Here is a 19,149-nt window from a genome sequence, read left to right as displayed (position 1 = left end):
ATGCCGAGACCCGGCTTGGATGCCGCCTCCAGACAGTGAGCAAATGTGCGGTGGTTAGGTGTGTTTCTCTGTATTTATTGACGCCTTGCTCCGGAAGGAATTAAAGGTGACCATTAGCTGTCCAGAGAACCTGTTCAGGTGAAACATTCGTGGATGGGAACCGCTGCTTCCTTAGGAATATTACGTTCACCAGGAAAACCCAGTGAGGTGTGGGCCTTGTTGGCTAGATTTGGGAATCACTAACGAGTAAGGGAGTGACATGGTTTGTCAGATGCTTTTTTAAACTTTAATTTGCTGTTTTGATGTCTTTTTTTTTTAAGCAGACCGAAAAATTCTCTATTCTAGGCTAACATTCTTAAAGCTTCCCTTGTGGACTTCCTAGTAAAGGCCCTTTGTGTGTCACGCAGACTCTGAGTTCACATGACCGGTGCTGGGAATGAATAACCCTCAGAGGCAGGGAAGGGAGAGGCTGGCCCGTCTTCTGCTCCTTTCATACTTGTTTACTCCCATCAGCACCCGGCGCACATCTCCCATTATCCCTGTCCCCAGGGGAGATGCTTCTGGAAGAAAACCCTTACTGAGAATCTAGGCGCCTGGGACAGCTGTTGAAGGAACAGAAACTCCAGAAGATGATACTTGGCGTACCATCCCTGTCTGCACAGATGACAAGTTTTTGGTCTCAGTTTTTCTCTCCCTGCTTCCCACTTTTTGTTGTTGCATGAATCCTTTCTTCCTCGGCGTGTTCCCATCTGCCTGTTAACGTTTCCTAGTTAAACAGAGGCGCCTGTTTAGTGGCGAGCACCCTGCCTTGGTGCGGAGTCCTGCAGAGTGGTCTTCTGCCTTGAAGGGGGGAGCCCGTGGGGGTTGGGCTCGGGCTCCTGCGGGTGCTGGACAAGGCGGTTTGCTGCCCGCCTTCTCGTTGCCTGGTGACGTTACTAAGGGCACATCTGCCTGTAGTAACTTCCTCCTGTTTCTGTGTGTGGCAGGGCAGCTTTATTCATAGTGTGATTCTCACATTTCAGGTGCTCTGAGTTGGTTCCCTATTGGCCCTTCTTCTGACCCGTTTATCCAGGTTGTCGATTAGCAAAGTCAGTTGCTCCAGCCTAGGAATTCTCCGCATCGCCCTTCTGCTTTTCCTTCTCAGAAGTTTTAAAGTGCTTTCTTCTAAATAAGAAGTAAAGCGTTTATTTCTAATTCAGACCTTCTTATAGATCAGTTTGCATTTTTTGAGGGGGATTCTTTAAATTTATCGTGAGAATTCCGTGAAAGGACTTAGAACTTGATTGTGTGCCTTAGATCGGGTAGCGCATCTCTGAGCCTGTCATCGTCTCTGAGGAGGATTCGACTGCAGCATGCTCTTACTGAGGCCCCTTTTCTTTAGCAGGAAGGCAGTATTGACGCACAATTCAGCGTGTTTTGTTGGAGGGGACATTTGCCCTTACGAACACTTGGGTGCTCTGAGCCGTAGGCACAGGCGTGAGGCGACGGCTCCTGGCCCCTTTCCTTAGCTCACCGCCCGGGGTGGACCTGAGCGGGTCCACACGGTGTGGAGCTGCCTCCTCCCTGCTTCACAGGGCTCGGCGGGGCGGGGCGGGGGGCGGGGGCAGCTGGGGGCCGCCTTGCTTTCAGTGCTGGACCTACACGGTGGGACTTGCCGAGCTGGGATTTTGTGCCCAGGCTTTCTGGGCACGTAAGAGTAATTTCCTGGGCTCTGCTTGCCTGGGCGACTTGGTTTCGTTTTGTCTTTGGTTGAGAGGAGGTGAGGAGAGGTCGTTTCATTGTGTTGACGAGGTTTAAAGTAAGCTCACTACAGTGAAGAATTTGGAGTAGAAATGTCCACGCACTTGCAGTTTAAGTTAAAGGCAGAATCAAGTGCATCACCTCTGCCTTTTCCTGGGTCAGCTGTGTTTCAGGAAGTCATGAAGACACCTTGACCATAATGAACTCATGGGGTCTCAGTGCTCCTTCTTAGACTTGCTGTAAAGTTTTAGTGTGAGCCTTAACACAGACCTGCTTAAGCTGAGCCGGAATCTGGACCCTGACGCCATCTTGTCCAAACGCTTCTTGTCTTGCTGCCGGGAGCACCTGCCTCCTAGCAGTTGAGAAATACTGTTGAAATAGTGTTGAAAGTCAGGGGTAAAGTGGTCGGTGGTGATGGCCTGGAGTCTAACCCGTGTCACTTTTACCACGTGCGTTTGATCATCGCACGGCCTCCCTCACTTACAGACTATCCTGCTGTGCTCTGAAGAATGTTCACGTTAATATTTACTTGGTGGGTTGTTTTGGGGGAAGATCCTTAACGCTGTTGCTGTTCTTCCGTTGTACTTCATGCAGAGTGCAGTGGGTTTGTTGGACTTTTTAAAAGTATCTGTGTGTCCCTTTGGGGTCAGGAGTAATAACAGGAGGGAAACTTCTTTCATGTAAAAAGCTTGGCACATAAAGAGCCTTGGGACTTTGCTTTATATAATTACAGAGCTATAAGAAAGTCATTGAAATAATTACAGTTTGACAAGTGCTTTTGCAAATAATGATACATTAACTTTATTTTTTTAGATCATCCTGTGTTGATAGCCTCAGAATACTTTGTACACGATGTAGAAAGTACTGTGTATATAATCTCTCTTTCTGTCTCTCTGTCTCTCTATAAAATTCGAGAATGCCATCCTGGTCAATAATAACAGTAAGTGAATAGATTGGATCTATAGAAAAGTAATCTGTAGTCTGCTAGCGGTGAAAATCAAGACTCGAACACAGTCCAAATTCTTTTTTTTTTCAGTAAACAGACATAGTAGTGATAGGTCATTTAATAGAGCCTCCATGGAAAAACAAAACTTTTAAAATAGTTTTTATAGTAATGAATATAGTCATGGAACCCTGTATTCTTGGAAGATGATACATCAGAGATATCTGTGTGTCAGAATTGTTGTAACAGTGGCTATTTCACATCCTTTCTCTGAAGAGGTGCCGCAGAGGGCTTTGAGGACGTGCTGGATGCTGTCAGGGTTGTGCCGTTCTGCGTTCATTTATGGTTCGGATCAGGTCGGTATCAAGGGCGATGAGTTTCATTATTTACTCAGGTTCTCCCAGGACGGGGCTTCCCACCCGCTTTCCTGTGACCACCTTCACCCTGCCTGACGCCGCAGCTTTGCTGTAGACACTCGTCCTCTTAAGATGAAACGTGTGACCTGAAGGAAAGAGAGAAAACACTAGGGAAACCTGGCAGAGGTCGGCAGTATAGACATTAGAGATGATCACACTCACACCTCAGGAGGTACGTTCTCTTGGGGTTAGATCGATCTCCTGGGAGTTGGACACTATGAACTTTGATTTGCCGTTTTAACTTCAGGTATTTTAGCGTTCTGGTTTTCCTTGTCATTAGCCTGCAGAGGCTCATTAAGTCAGGCTAGACTTTGCTCTATTTGAATAAAGTTTGCTTCCTTGGGTTTCCTTGGGCATTTTTCTCCTAGAAAGAGGTCTTATCTATTTCCCTTCTCCGTAAGGAGTCTTGTGTGACACCATCTCCTCGGCATTTCCTCTGAGTTTGCTGTCCGGAATTCTCCAACCTAGAGGAAGGCGGTTGGTTTGTGAAGGGGAACTGTAATAATACAAGTGAAAATTAACCGAGCTTTTCCTTTAATTCCTGAAAAAAATTTTTTTAGACTCTATTTCACTTAAGCCTTTAAAATATTTCTGGGTTTTCAGTGCTCTCTAGTTTCTTAAAGAGCTGGCTCCAGACCCACTGAGACATCTGCATACGAACTAGATGAAAACGAAAAAAAAAAAGCAGTGGAGAGGCAGCCGACAAATACTGTTTGTTAGAATAATACAGTTTCTTTTTTTTTTTTAAATAGCTCAAAACTGAGTCTTTTAACTTGTTGGCACTTAGATAAAGAAAGACTAGATTGAGTCCAAAGAATTACCTTTAAATCTTTGGAATTGTAAGAACTCTGGGAACAAAGTCATGTTGAAGCAATAGTAACTAGAGTTTTAAAGGGAAGCATTTGTTTTATGAACTTGCTATAGAAGGTAAGATACCATTGTGACAATACGGGTTTCTTTTCACTTGGTCTGGGTGTAGATGTGGTACTTGAAGACGATATAAAGTAAGGTTTGGGGGTTTGTGGTCATTAGGCCTTTCTTCTCGTAATTTTTCATGGTTGTGTAGATCTTGGAGCTGGTGGCGCTTGATCGTTTCCAGTGATTCGCCCGAGGGGTGACATCCAGCAGAATGGCTGCAGCATCTCTGTGTGGCTGTCGCCTGGGTGCCGGCGTACAGGCGTGAGTGGGAGAGTCAGCCCCTCTTCCCGAGACTTCTCACCTTGTCGTCAGGCAGTTAGATTCCCGTGAGGGTGGGAGCTCGGAGGAGAAAGGGACGCTGAACCCCTCTTCAGCCGCCGCTTCCCCGTCGCGGCACCTGGGCAGAGGTAGCGGTAGGTGACCACACCTGGGCTGACTCCTGGTGGGTCCGTCAGAGTGGGCGAGTTAACTTACCCTGTCCATCTGCTCATTTGTCTGGAAAACTAGGGCTGGGGGTTCCCTGCCAAATAGGGTTGTTTTTAGGACTAGAAGGTGTGTGGAAGGTGAGTTGACTTTTAGTTTAGTGTCCAGTAAATGGTGTCATGATTCAGGTGATGACCTTTGGCATCAGGAACTGTGAATCCCACATTCTGAGAGATTAAAAATCTGGAAGAAGTCCACATGGAGAGAAGGTGGAATCTGGGAATTGCCACCCCTTGATAAAAGTCTGCGTGTGGCCTGGCCTCGCTGTCTGTGTTGGGGGGTCCACGGCCAGCCCAGGTGGCACAGGGGTTGTGTCCCCTGCCCCGTCCCCTCTGGGCAGAGAAGGCCCCCCTGGCAGTGACTCGAGTTCCTGGGGTTTGGAAGGCCAGGGGAGCTGTCAAAGGCGGTCCTTCTGAATAGAACCTCTGTCCGGCCTGGGCCTTCATACTCCCGTTCAGGCCTGAGTACAGAAGCACTTTTGATACCATCTGCTGAGCTGTCAGCTCTTGTGGAGGTAAAATGGCTGGAGTGGCACAGGGGGAGACTAGGAGGGGCACGGCCGCCTAAATGGGAGCCCTTTAACAAAAGTCTGGCAGTAGACGGGATTTCCTCATTCCAGATCCCTGTGAAGAGCCCCCCAAGCATGTGGTGGACAGAGCTGCTCTGTGGTCCACTGGGGGCTGGCAGAGGGCTGGACGCCTCTGAGCTGACACGCTAACCCCCTGAGCACTGGCCCTCCCTGGGTGGGTGTGCGTGGAGCTGGGGGAAGAGAGGGTGATGGGAAGCCGAGGTCTGCTTCCTGCTGGTTTGCAGCCGCTGGTGGGGGCCGGGCTGTCGTGCTGCCTGTGGTGGAAATGTGACTTCTGATCAGCACCCGCTAGGCAGCTCCTGGGGGCGCTGACCAGAGTAGGGTGGTGGCCGAGCACCCCGTGCTGGGTTCCCCACTCTGTCACTGCCTGGTTGTGTCGCCGGGGCCGCCTGCAGTGCAGGCAGCAGTAGGGCCTTGGACTCAGTTCCTGCAGAGCTCCAGGGAGAGGCCCGTCTAGAGGGGCTGCAGAAGGAGGCCCTCGGGGACCCCTGTTCTTACCTTCCTGCTCTCACCCGCCAGCGGGTGAAGGCTCTGCTCTCGGGCTGCCAGGGGCTGGACCGGAGCGGGTTCCCAGCCGAGCCACTGGGCACCGCCGGGTATTAGTACAAGCCTTGACACGGTCGGACGACTTCGGATGCTGTGTTTATATCATTTTCTCTGGATTTTCTCTTGATGGTTGTGATTTTCCTAGGGTTTTGGTGGCCAAGTCGGTAGGCTTAGAAAATCAAATTTCAATTCATTTCTTCCCAATTGAAGTATGACCATAGTTGTTAACAAGAATGGCAAACAAAGCGGGGAAGTCCTTCTTTGCATCTTCTAGCTAAAGAAACCGTGAGCAGAGTAGTGGTTTTCAGAAGATATTAAATCCACCCATAGTTCTGGCAAAGAAGCCCCAGAGTTTGTGGATTTGAGACTCCACAGCAGCGCAGTGATATGAGTAACTGGGAAATTCAAAAGAACTCTCCTGGTGCATTTAAAACAGGACCTGACTTGAATAGGTCAGTGCCGGGCACAGGGCGCCTACGCGGGACTGTGGGTGGAGAGAGGTGGACCCGGAGGCCAGCCACACACGGTGGGGCGCTGAGAGCTCCTGCCTGAGCACATAGGCGCTGATGGCAGCAGTGCTGTCACATCTGTCATCGCCACAGCTTTACTTAGGTGGGAAGTCTGTGTGGGATTGATGTTCCTGAAAGAGGATTTATTTAACATACTTATAAATATTGTTTACTCAGAGGAACAGTGAGATTAAAAGACCTTTGTATTGCATATGTATATTTGTGCATGCATAAAACTATACCTTATAGAAATAAAATATGAACACCACGCCCATATAGCATTGTACTGCACTACTACACATAAAGATGTCTCTGGAGAACTGTATCCACGTTGCACCTTGCTGTGAAATCATGACTTATTTTATTGGAAAAGTCGTTACCCTGAGCGTCAGGTCACTTGGAATCTAACCTCCTTTTGACGCTGTGATCTTGTCTGATCCTGCCTTCCGGCTCAGATTCCCATTGGTCAGATGAGGACAAGGACATCCTTGCCCTGCTTGCCTCCCGGGGGTTGTTGGCATGGCCCATTTTGTGAATATACATATGGGAAGGCATGTTCGGGAAGTAGGTAATGACTTGGAAGATGGTGTGCCGTACATACTGCATACAGACATGTTTTAATGGTACCTGGGGAATGAGTTACGTGGATAGTTTCGTGGTGTTGTTAATCGCCTAGTAGTTGTGTGTGCGCTTAAGCTCTGAGATTTTTGTGAAGCTGATGATACCTGCATACTACAGACCCCTGACTTCCTGGTCATACTTGTTGCTCAGAATTTGGCTAATTTCGTTGACGCAAACCAGGACCCTGACTTCTTCCGTATTTTGGCTCTTTTGCTTCCCCTATTAATTATTCCTCTTTTCTTTCTCCTGCATTCTCCCTTCTATATAAACATCCCTAGAAATCCTAAATGCCTTTAGTTGAAATAATATCAGATTGAAATGTTGATTTCACTTAAGTGATCAGATTTAGGATCATTGATAGTTGGGCAAGCTGACACGGTGTATAATCCCTTTCAGCGCTGTAGAAATATGCGGTGTTATCCATGAAATACTGTTCCAGAAGTGTTAACCAGAATCTAAGGTGAAATTGGGGCTAGAGGAACAGGTTAACAACACAAGTGATATCAAGGAATCATCAGATAAATCCAAAACGTGAGCCCTTCTATGAGGCAGCTGGCCCTGTTTCTTCAAAAAGTCAGCACCGTGGCTTCAGAGGTGCTGGAGGGATTGACGTGGAAACAAGCTCGAAGCGGGGTCGGGGCGTGGGGTACATCTGAACGCGGGCCGGGTGTTGGGTAATCTGGGGATTGTTGTTTTTCTTGCTGTGACAATGGTCTGTGGTGCTGGCGCGAGGATACTCTCCTCTGTGCTTAGGATTGAGGTCTCTTGATGTTTATGGCCTATTTTGAAATGGTTCAGTGGGGAAATCTATCCTATTAAGAGAAGTAGATAACTATGTGAAAATGTTAATAAATGTTGACTGTAGGTATTCAATAATTGGATATTCGTTATATTTAGGATCATTCCTTCCACTTTTCTGTGTGTTGAAAGATCTCAAAATGAAAAGTTAAGCAGTATTTCCAGTTTGGAGACAGTTACTCTACAGGTTGTGTTTTAAAATGTAGACTCAACATGAATTCTTTTAAAGGTCTTTCTTTGCCACCCTGACTTTCGGCCTCTTTTCAGCTTACTTGTTTAATCTTTAACAGTAAAAGATTGTACCCCTTACTGCAAGGTGTGGGTGGTAGGGGGATGCTCTGAACAGCCCCCCTGACCCCCCATGGCTCTCTTCACCTGGGGCCATGGACCCTTCTTATCCTCCACTGCTGCTGGGAAAACTTCCTCCTTTACCCCATAAATTAGACTAATGTGAGCCTCTATGCTATAAAAGTCTTTGGAATGAAAGAAAACTGAGGTTATTGGCCTTGACCGTCCCTTCTCTTTCTGAGTGGCGGGGTGGTGGATGGCAGGGAAGCTGGTGGCTGCACAGGGGTCCTGGGAGGGAGGATGAGGGGTTTGTGAATTGGGGAACTTGATTTGATTTTTGTGCGAGGGGAGCGTCGCCACGTCTTAAGGGTGGGCTGTGAGGGCTCTCAGTCTTTGTGGTGTCACCCAGGTCTCTCTAAAGTGACTTCTCAGCAGTAGAAACAAGCAGTGATTTGAATCGAGTGGGTAGTTTTTTTTTTTTTTTTTTTTTCCGCGATACGCGGGCCTCTCACTACTGTGGCCTCTCCCGTTGCGGAGTACAGGCTCCGGGCGCGCAGGCTCAGCGGCCATGGCTAATGGGCCCAGCCGCTCCGCGGCACGTGGGATCTTCCCGGACCGGGGCACGAACCCGCGTCCCCTGCATCGGCAGGCGGACTCTCAACCACTGCACCACCAGGGAAGCCCCGAGTGGGTAGTTTTGAAGGAGATTAATCTTAAGCCTTTGATCTCCAGCCCCGACCAGATTTAGAGCTTTACCGTCTAAGAGTTGGGTGTTTCTTTTTCATTTTAAAGTTTTCTTAAAACTAAAACGTTGTGTGTTTTTTCCTAACGTGTTTCCGGCTTCAGGATCTCCAAGCTCATTTCCCTTTGTGTTTCCTGTGCTCGGAAATAATTCTTGCAAGCTCTGTCTGGTTGCAGAGGTTGAGGCGACTTCTTTCCCCTGGAGAGATTTTGTTGATGGTCAGTCAGAGGGGATGGCTGGGTGGGACCATGGGCAGGGGACCCCGTCTGGTGAGGAAAACCTCAGGGACGTGTTTGAGACTCTCCTTCAGGAAGAGTAAACCAACAGCAAACGTGAACCCTCACTGGAGGTTGGTTGGAGAGGTCCTATAATTTACCCTGGTTTTTATTAGAAATTAAAAAGAAATTAAATTGTAAAGAGCTTCTCCCACAAGTAAGGCTTTTCAGAAGCTCTTCAGTTTGGAGTTCAGGAAGGTTCTTCTCGTGGCAGCCTGCGTTGGCGTGTCTTTGGCCTTGGTTGTGCTGAAATCTGTTGTCTCCAGCTTGGCCTTGTCCTTGAACTCTCAGACCCCAGGAAAGAACACCAATACTGAGCATTTGGTGTGAACAAATGTCTCAACCTTCGGAGATGCTTCTGCCTGTTTTAATCCAAACCAGAGTTCTTGGGCTGTGGCTCCAGGCGGGTCTCCTAGACAGAGATGTCCCCTCTAAGGGACACTCACTGTATGCGGGGTGTATGGCAGGAGATGTGCTTTAATGAGTGCTGTGACAGCTTGACTTACTGATAGCCGGGCTAGAATGAGCTGGAATATTCTGTTGTTTGTCCTCAGACCTGTTATTTTTCTTTCCCTTTTTCTTACTTTCCCACAAATAAAACTGGCTTTTGGATTTGGTAAACCACTAGAAAGCGGTACTGTTGCTCCAATAAAAGATTGGCTTTCAGACATTTTTGGAGCAGCTAACTGAAACACAGATTTTCTTTCTTTTTTTCTTAATTGTTACTTATTTGTATGTTTCCTCTTTACACGTGGCTTATTACTGCAATTACTTAAGCTGCCTTTCTAAGTATATGATTATCTTGCATCATAATCACAGTAATATTTTAATATCATAACGACTTGGGGGCACTGAAGTGACTTTGTGTTTCCACATCCAGTTAGGGGGTACACGTTCTCCTTTCCGGTAAGATTTCGACCTGTTTCCTCTGTAACGGACCAGTGGGCTTAGGAGATAGAGAACATTATTTAGTACGGGCTGCTTTCCTTTTAAGAGTTGAAACTGCTTTTACAAAGGATAAAGTGTTAGATTAGAAAAGACAAAGCCAGCTTCTCAAGGAGCCCAATTCGTGCTTGTGTTGTGACCGGCCGCGCAGTGGCCAGGTTTTGGCCTAGCCTTGGTGCTTCTGGTTAAAGGCCCCATTTTAGACATTGCCTGCTCTCCTTAGCGTTAGTCTGCGTGTGTCTAGAGGTAATGTGGCGACGCCTCTGTCCCCCGCGCGCGCCCCAGACCCTGTGTGTGTCTTCCCTGGTGGAGGAGGTGAGGGCCGGTGGAAGAGGTGTTTGCGGCCAGTGGCAGTCTAAACTGAGGGTTTTAGGAGTGGCTCGGTGGAGTGTGTGACACGAGACGCCCTCTCCCGGCCTGTCCGCGTTGCTGCTGCTTCTCAGCAGAAGGCACAGAAGCCTTTTGTTTGCTCTGTGGTGAGAAATGCTCCCTTCTCGGGGAGGCACAGGGCGCCAGTGCCACAGCTGGTGGCAGCCTGTCCAGACCCTTCCAATTAAAAACTGTGGTGGTGTTTGGTTAGAAAGCTAAAAGGAGAAGAAGCTGGAATTTAATTTATTATGTGCTAGTTTTGTAATTTTAGATGAAAAAGAACATCTTTGCTTTTTGCTTTTGCCAGAATCTTGTGCCTGTGTTTGCTACATGGCTTCTTGGAAATAACTGTAGTTCACTGAATCTTAAGTGGTGTTATTTGACTTGGTTTTTTCCTTTTTCTTAAAAAAAAAATTTTTTTTTAAATTGTAGTATAGTTGGTTTACAATGTTTCAGGTGTACAGCAAAGTGATTCAGTTTTACATATATTCTTTTTCAGATTCTTTTAAAAAATTGTATTGGAGTATAGTTGATTTACAATGTGTTAGTTTCAGGTGTACAGCAAAGTGATTCAGTTATACATATACACATATTCATTCTTTTTCAGATTCTTTTCTTAGGCTCTTTTCTTTTTACTGGGAAATTTTTTTTTTTTAACATCTTTATTGGAGTATAATTGCTTTACAGTGGTGTGGTAGTTTCTTCTGTGTAACAAAGTGAATCAGCTATACATATACATAAATCCCCATATCTCCTCCCTCTTGCGTCTCCCTCCCACCCTCCCTATCCCACCCCTCTAGGTGGTGGACACAAAGCACCGAGCTGATCTCCCTGTGCTATGCGACTGCTTTACTGGGAAATTTTTAAACTGCTTGATTAATTTAGTCTCATTTGTTCTCGTGTGATCATTTAAACAAAAAAGTAGAGTGAGTTTCAGCTCCTCGTAACAAATATGTACCATCAGCTCGGTGCTAGAGTTGTGATAGTGAAAAGCCAGCAGGGTAAGGTCCCTGCCCTCTGCTTCCAGACATACGAGTTTGTTCTCAAATGGAGGGAAGGGTCGTCATGGTGGATGGAATTTTGAGAAGAAATAAGTTAATGGGAGTAGGGTTTTTGTGGTATGTACTTCTGCATTATATTAGAAATGAATTGAGTTCTCATGTTTGCATATTAATGATATAATAAGATTGTGGTATTGTGTTGCTCATCCAGAAATGTCTTGAGATTTTGAGCCATTTGTTGGGGTTGTATATTTAAAAGAATATCTGAAGGAAATAGGGGTGACTGACAACTCTAACAGCTAATTGATGTCAGTGAGATAGTTCTCTGGCTTTTATTAATTTGTTATAAGCAAAATTATATTTGTAAAAAAATTTCCTAAGAGGATGAGCTAGCTTCATTCACATCTCTTGGTTACTGTTGATTTATCATATTCCCCCTTCAATAAATAAGTTCTGTTCTTTAGAAAGTTGCTGGTAGTTTATTTCCTGTTCACAACATGTTAACACAGTGTAGTTGGAGCCCTCAAAGGGGATCTTTTAAAAACATGTTTTTGGTCTACATTACACAAAACATTATATTTTTGTTGTAATTTTTGTAGAATAACAATATTAAACTGTAAAATTCAGTGGTCATGCAGATTTAATTCGATTAGTAGCAACCGCTCGTCTTCTCTCCGGCCTCATTTCTAAGTGGAGGGTGGGTCTTCACGCTCCCGTGGTCCTCCTGGCCCAGTCTCCATGGGTTCGACTAAGGTGCCCAAGCTGGGCTTCTCAGCATTGCCTGGCCGCCAGCCACAGGACCCAGCGCAGACAGCTGTTGTCAGGTCCTGCCAGATGGTGGAGGTGGCACAGGTAGCCCCTCTCCCCGCCAGGGAGGAGATGCTGGTGCTTCGCGGAGGGAGCAGCGCAGGGGAAGGAGCCAGAGCAGACCTTCCTGCACCTTCCCGAGGTCATGATTCACTTGTGGGGCTGCAGCGGGACGAGAGGATGGCCTGGCCATCCTGGAGAGTCCCGGCCCCTTTGCTGTATCCCTTACACTCAGGCCCCCGTCTTCCTGAAGCCTGTGGGCCCTGCCCCTTCGTCCAGTCCCTTTTCGAGGCGTCCTCTTCTCAGGCTCCTCTGAGTACCTGCTGGAAAGAAGGGGAGCATTTCCCCACCGAACGTGGCTCCTGGCGGCACCCCGCCCCCATGGCTGAACTTCATTCCTCCCATTGTATCCGGAACTGCACGGAGGCCGTGCAGACGGCAGACGAGCAGTGTTGCTCTGCCGGGGCCCCAGTAAATGAGGCCAGACCCTGGGTCACACGATGGTCTGATGCACGGTGCTCCAGGGCGGGCGCCACTGCCTGAAGACCTGGAAACGGCAGTGAGAAGATGTCCAATTGCCCAGCGCACGGTCAACCTTTAAATAGAAGCAGAACCCCTCCATCATCTACTAGAGGCCTAAGAGTGACGCGCGGTGTCTGGAGGCCTTGTGATTGAGTGATGGTTTGGAAACCTGATTGCTGGTGGTCCTGACGCTGCAGTCCATGAGGGGGTCACAGGACTCTCTCCGGGCCTCTCGGGTCTCCCTCACGTGGTGAGACCTGCCGTCCTTGTGCTATGCGGTTGCTGTGCTAGCGTTCAGAATTCTGCTGGCTGAGAGTGTGCTGGGTGGACGTTGCCCAAATAACATTGCTGCCCTTGGCCTCTGCTTGGGTGTGGCCCCCGCCGGGGAGGACGGGAAGAGCCCCGCAGATCTGTACCCAGCATCTCAGCCGCCTGAAAATCACTCACACAGATTCCTTGTTTGTTTGTTTGTTTTTATCCCCTAAAAGGGCAAATTGTCTCCCCAGGGCGTACAGTCAGGTGTCCCGATCCATTTTAAACAAACCCTATATGTGAAGTTGTAGCTCACATCCCCCAAATTTCTTCAAACTTGGACGTTGGTGACTATTGCAAAAAAAATTCTTCTAAGTCCTGCTTTAGGGAATGCACCTACTCATCGAGAACAGGCATAACTGTAGAAATATTTGTCTCTATACAAGTTTTGTTCCTTGTGAGTTGTTGTGACTCCCTTTCTAGAGATCCAGATGAGACTGTTCTGTCCAGGAAAGGATGAGAAAGAGAAGTTGCTGTGGTGTTTTCTTAGTTATCCCCTAGTCTGGAGGAATCACATGAGATGGGAGAAGTAGGGCAGAGAGCAAAACTCAGTGAGTGAAGGCCTCTGGCATTCGTGTTGCAGTGTTTCATCAGTTTCATACAAAGTAAGGAATTACTTGTGCGTTTCTGTATGGTGGCCTGTGCTGGGCTTTCCACAGGCATCCTTGGAGGTGCAGGTGCCCGCAGGGGGACGGTACCGCTGCATCTGGTTGGCACCATTCAGTTTCGTTGCCTTGGGTTTTCATAAAGTGGGCACCCCCCAGATGGCGTCAATGCTGCACAATCTCTGGGCCCTAAGGGGCCCTCGGCGGCCAGCGCTTCCCCCTCGAAGGTAGCGCCTGGGGCAGGAGTTAGACCTGCCCTGGCTTCCCTGTTTTACCCGGAAATGTAACTTTGTTGCCTGGCGATGTCATTAGAATAGGAAGAAAAGTGAGAGGCAGGAGGGGGGAGGAAGTGAGGACTTTTGCTAACAAAGCAAAAGCCTTCAGCGGATGTGTCTGTCTGCCCGCCGGCCCCCCTGCCAGCGGGCGGCCCCCTGAGTAAACAGGAAAGAGGCCCGAGGTCCGGAGGTGCCCTGGGTTTTGAACCATTCCTGCTTCCCTTTAGCATTTAAATTTTATTTCACACCTTGTCATAAAGTAAAGTTGAGTTTTGTTTTCTTTTGGTGTGTGCGCCACTGTGAGTTGGTTCTCGTGACCATGGGCAGGACACAGGACTGGCCGTCAGCAGAACCCTTGTGATGTTCCCTTGGGTTCAGAGGTGTAGGCACTTGGGGATTTACAGAACTCCCTCCCCCACCAGGCTCCCCCTCAAGCTTCCTGCACAGGCCACCCCAGAGGCAGGTGGCCAGAGCCCTGCAGCTTGCGGTGGGTCAGCTCATGGTCACGTTGCCCCCCCCCGCCCCAGTTGTATTTCCTGAGAAGGGCTTGTATCTCACGGTTTATCCCTGGAGGGTCTGTTGAGGTGGGGACAGCCATGGTGGACGTGCTGGGAAGCTCTCAGAGGACATCGCCTGAGGGACTTCAAGGATGTTCCCCCCCCCCCCCCTCAGTTGGAGGTGGTGGTTTGTGAAGGCCGTGTCTGTGCATCACCAAGTGAGCCAGCACACAGGTGTCCACCGCCCACGGCGCTTCCTTGGCCACTGGCTGGGGCTGGCGGTGTGCAGGCCCTGGGCGAGGGCCGGGCAGGGGGGGTTTATGCTCCTGGCCTCTGACTTAGTGATTCACCATCTGGGTGCCTCCTTTTCCCCCTTAAAACAAAACTTCTTGAAGCACGTCGGGGAGGGTGTGCAGACCGTCTGCCGGCCCGAGGCGGTCCTGGGCAGTGCCATGCTTCTCCCCCAGGGTCCTGGTGGATTGATGAATCAGGCGGTGGCCCTGGCAGAGGGGGACAGGGAGCAGGCTGCCCGGTGGTCAGCAGCCGGTGTTTCTGCCTGACTGTTCTTGTGTGGTATCTGGGGCTGGTGCTTCCCCCGCTGTCACGCTGTCACCTGTGTGTTTCCCAGGTCCGGGAGGTGACAGCCACGCATTCACGAGCTACGGCGTGAGGCTGAACCTATTATAGCACGTGATCCAGGGTGAGGGGCTTTTGGGGGCCTTTTAATTTTTTATTGAGAACGTGGGTTTTGGTGGTGCCTGCTGGCGTCTTTCTGACATTATTCCTGCCGTCATGAGGCCACGGTTGCAGTGATTCTGAATTATTTAGGGGAGATTACAAGGTACGGATGCTCAGGCCCTACTCCTTAGGGACTTTGATCCAATAGATGTGGATGAGGCCCAAGCATGTACAATTACAAGCAAAACAGAAAACATGCAGCAGCAGCAACAGAACTCTCCCCTGGTGACCGGTTGTCAGCTAGGGGTCTGCTGCTGTAGCCTCTGACGGAGGGCACTGGGTCCGCGGTGCATGCTCGTACCTGCACGAGGGTCCGGGTGGGTGGGAGCTGTGGGAATGGCTGGAGAGCCGCTGCTGGCCCAAGGGGGCTGCCTCAGCCCAGCCCAGCTCTGCACATCATCTCCCTGGGCCTCGGGACCCAGCTTTAGCATATCTGATTTCCAAGAGAAACTGAAAATCTGGGTTTTAGAAATGTGCAGCCTCTTAACTTCTGGGACGTTCAATTAAAAAACACAAAAAGCAACCTATCCAACCCCATCTCATCCCCCAAACCCACTAAAAGAAATGTAACGTCCACTTTAGTCATGAATTATCAGGGAGAACCTGCTGTTAGCGTCTGGGGAGCGGTTTCTGGCTGTAGACCCCCAAAGAATTGCCTTCGTAAGATGCCAGGATAGTCTGAAATGGTAGAAGTGCAGCCGTAATGAGACAGCATGCAGGCTGTGTTTCATGTGACTGTGTTCATTGGCTTTTGTTACTGTTCAGTAATTAAATTTTGTAACCCCACAGCCCAGGCAGCCACACACCAAATATTAATATGCAGTGATGGGCACCGTAAATTTAGGGATTTATTTTTCAATCCGAAACATGATCCTCTGACTGTTGTGCTTAGAGAAAGAAGGGAGACTTTGCTTTCAGTGTTTGGTTGGAGAATCATAGCCAGGCTCTGCCAGTAGAGGACTCGCACCTCAACCTTGAGGCTGAGTTTTGCTGAAGAGAAGCGGTGTAGTCAGGTGGTCCGTGGAGAAATCTTGAAGCTTCCTTTGGCCGGAGCCTGTGGTCCTGCCTCGCCGCCCTCTCTCCATAGCCCAGGCTCAGCTTCGCAGGGGGGAGTGGCAGTGCTGGTCTGGCTTGGCTTGTCCGGAGAGGGTCCTGCACGCTGCCGTGGGACGTCCTTGGGGCTGTGTGTGCTACTGACAAGAGGGAGCCGAGGGTGTCACCATTGTGGCAGCTGGCATAGGACCTGCACGTCGCCTGCAAGCCACCGAGGATGCCGCCTTGGTCGAGGGAGGGCTGGCGGCCCAGACTGCGCGCCTGTGTGGTGGTTTTCTTTGTGTAGGTTAGTTCTGGCTCTCGAGGTCCTGCAGGGCAAGTCATTCATCACCAAATGACAGGGTACCGGAGGGAGAGGCCTCCCTGCCCACCCGCTATGAAATAGCACTCCCCCCGCCCCCACCCCGGGCACGCCCTCTCCTCACTTGGCTAGGTTTCCCCCTAGAGCCCTTTTTTTTTTGGTCCAAGAGGGCTGCCATCAGCGGATTCACTTTTGTATGGCTTGTGTCCCCTCTTAGAATGAGGGCACAGACCTTACCTGCTTGGTTCATGGTGTGTCTCTGCTGTGTAACCCAGTGCCTGGTGAACCATAGTGTTGGCCTGGGGAGCAGCTCAGAGCCATCGACATTTCATGGTGAGATGGCCATGCTTCTGGGAAGTTAAGGGACTCATTCAAGGTCATAAATCTGTTTAGTGCCGGAGCGAGCAGTTGACTCAGGTGATCAGAATTTCTTTTTACTTTTAAGGTCATGGGTTTAAAGCAAAACTGGGTGGATTTGTGGGTTGAAGAGTTTCAGTTCAGCGTTCCCTTTCAGTTCTGTAGGTTAATTTTGGATGCTTGTGGCTGTAGGTTGAAGAGAGAACCAGCTCTGGAGCAGCAGGCCCTTTCACGGGGGTCTCATCAAGGGGTTGATGAAAGGGAAGGTGGGCTTGGGCTGAACCACGGGCAGAGCTCTGTATCCCAGGGAGGAAAGAGTGGCGCTTGAGTTGATGGCGTGGGTGCATCATTTCTGGTGAGGGATCCTGTCAAGTGGAACCTCAAAGGGAAACTTTATAAAGGTGGGTTTTCTCTTTTACCTCTTTTTAAAGGAGGAACAGGGGAATTAGGAATAATGAATGAAGTATCTAATGCATATTCAGCGCAGGCAAATTAGGAGTTGTGTGTAGAACAAACCTTTTATCTCTTTTTAGGAAGAAGAGTGGAGTTATGAATATGTATGAAATATCATGAATTTTTAGCACAAGCAAATTAAGTTGTATACAGACTTTGAAAACCAGAAGGAAAACAAACACTGCCCTTAGAGACCACATGCCAGGGAAGAATTATGCCTTCTAACTGTGCCAGTGCCGAAGACACAGCAGCGGAAGTGGTTCCGGTTCAGAAACCAGGTTATTCTTGTATTTAGAAATTGTTCAGTGAGACACAGAGCTGCATCTAGTCTGACTTTATATAAATACTGGAAATATATCCAGATTCAAGGGCAGTGTTATTTTAGAGTCAGCTTCTTGAAGGGCTGAGAAGAAGTAAGGCACAATTTGAAAACCTTAATTGCAGGTTGGGTTGGTGATGACTAGGAAGGGCCGTGGGTGGGTCGGGAGCCCAGAAGGGAACAGGACCCCTCGCATCACTTAACCTCTTGCCTTCCGACTTGTGTCCGAAACCTTTAACCTTTTACTCTCAGCCAGTGAGAAGAGTTCAGTTTGAGTGCCTTAGTGATGCTTAAAGTGATATTTCAATATTGAAGTTACTCTGTGGGGATAATTCTAAACATTGAGTGTATTGTGAAGTCACGGGGAGAAATGCAGGAAAGCTTCTTGAAGTGGGAGGGGCGTAGCCCTGGGAAGAGGAGGAAGGTGGCACCCAGAATTCTGTGCCTCGTCTTTTGTTCTGGGTAAATGGTCAGCCGCTGTGACGAGCAGACTTCTCATTAAAAGTTCACCGTCGTGTGTATGCTTCCTCCTGGAACCCTGGCGCTGTGTCTGCTCTGGCCTCACCCTGGTTGGGGCCCGTTCAGCCCCCGTTGGTTATGTTTCGGTGTAACACGTGCTTTCCCAGCTGGTCAGACATGCGGCCCAGCTCCTTTCCCTGATTCTTACCTCCTCATTTGAGCAATTCAAGAATTAAAACTATATAAAACAGTAAAGACAGGATTCCCTAGTTAGAAATAGGGGACTGTGGTCACCCTGCCTGTTGGTGACGGGAGGCTGAAGAGAGAGGAGTTCAGACTGAGAATCATATTATAGATGAACATGGATCGTTACTTTTGCAATAATTAAAGTAATGGGACGTGGTATGTGACTTGAAGTGAGTAAGAAAATATATCAATATCTAATTTTATATGTGTATACATACTTGATATACATCTATATCAAGTGCCATTAATTTGTATGGGTCTCAAGAGAAAAATTCTGGTTATTTTGTTTGAAGTCTGAACGAATAAACACATTTAGTATTTTGTGGTGGAGTCTGTGTAACTAGGTTTATCTTTTCCCCACTGGAAGGTAGCTCACGTTGGAGGGAAACATCTAGCGACCTGTGGTTCTTTAGGGGACCCTCCTGCTTTTAAAGCTGGTCTCTCAGATGCCGTGACAGGTGATGCTGGTCCCTTCTGTGGTCCCACTGCAGTCCCTCCACTCCAGTCACGCTGCTGTCCACCAGGACCAGGCCTGCTACCAGGTGTTCATTTTTTATAGTTAACACGCCCTACTGCAGAAAGTTGTTTTTACCCCCGTTTTACAGAGGAAGACGGCGGCTTCCAGAAAAGGTTGAGGAACTGGCGCGAGGTCACCCTTGGTGTGCGCTGGAGTGAGTGCCACTTCCCTCCTGGGCTCCTGACTCCAATGTCTGCTTTGGGCACCATTATGCAGTATTTACACATCTTAATATGTGATATAAAGGAACTAATGAAAAAACTAGTTTCTTATTTTTCTCCTTGAAAAGTATTAACAGAAGTTTTAATCATAAAAATATTGATAACATAGAAAAGAAAAAGGTGAACTCATTATTTTTAGTAGGTTCAGATAGTCAGCAAATATGAAAAGAATGTATTTTACGTGCAGCTCTTGCTGTGAGAGCCCGTGAGTAGGTAGTGTGTGTTTCGCGGGTCGTGTGTGTGTGTGTGTGTGTGTGTGTGTGTGTGTGTGTGTGTGTGTGTGT

The 19,149-nt window shown here is 48.5% G+C and overlaps 1 protein-coding gene across 27 annotated transcripts in view; it reads left to right on the top strand.

The window, feature by feature from the left end:
• MAP4K4 (mitogen-activated protein kinase kinase kinase kinase 4) overlaps positions 1–19,149 on the top strand; it is a 174,747-nt gene that overhangs the window by 54,023 nt on the left and 101,575 nt on the right. The window contains exon 1 of one of the 27 annotated variants that reach the window (XM_027128758.1): positions 3,233–3,271. The exons of the other annotated variants lie outside the window; for them this stretch is intronic. Within the exon in view, the coding sequence (XP_026984559.1) occupies positions 3,248–3,271 (24 nt within the window). The 5' untranslated portion in view covers positions 3,233–3,247. Of the gene's footprint in view, positions 1–3,232; positions 3,272–19,149 lie in introns of those variants that run through there. 27 annotated transcript variants of the gene reach the window in all.

Source organism: Aethalodelphis obliquidens, unplaced genomic scaffold, assembly GCF_003676395.1.
Source record: "Aethalodelphis obliquidens isolate GAN/ISIS:26980383/991018 unplaced genomic scaffold, ASM367639v1 scaffold35, whole genome shotgun sequence".
Lineage (NCBI taxonomy): Eukaryota > Metazoa > Chordata > Mammalia > Artiodactyla > Delphinidae > Aethalodelphis > Aethalodelphis obliquidens.
Note: the sequence above shows the minus strand (reverse complement) of the source record. Positions and strands in the feature narration are given on the sequence as shown.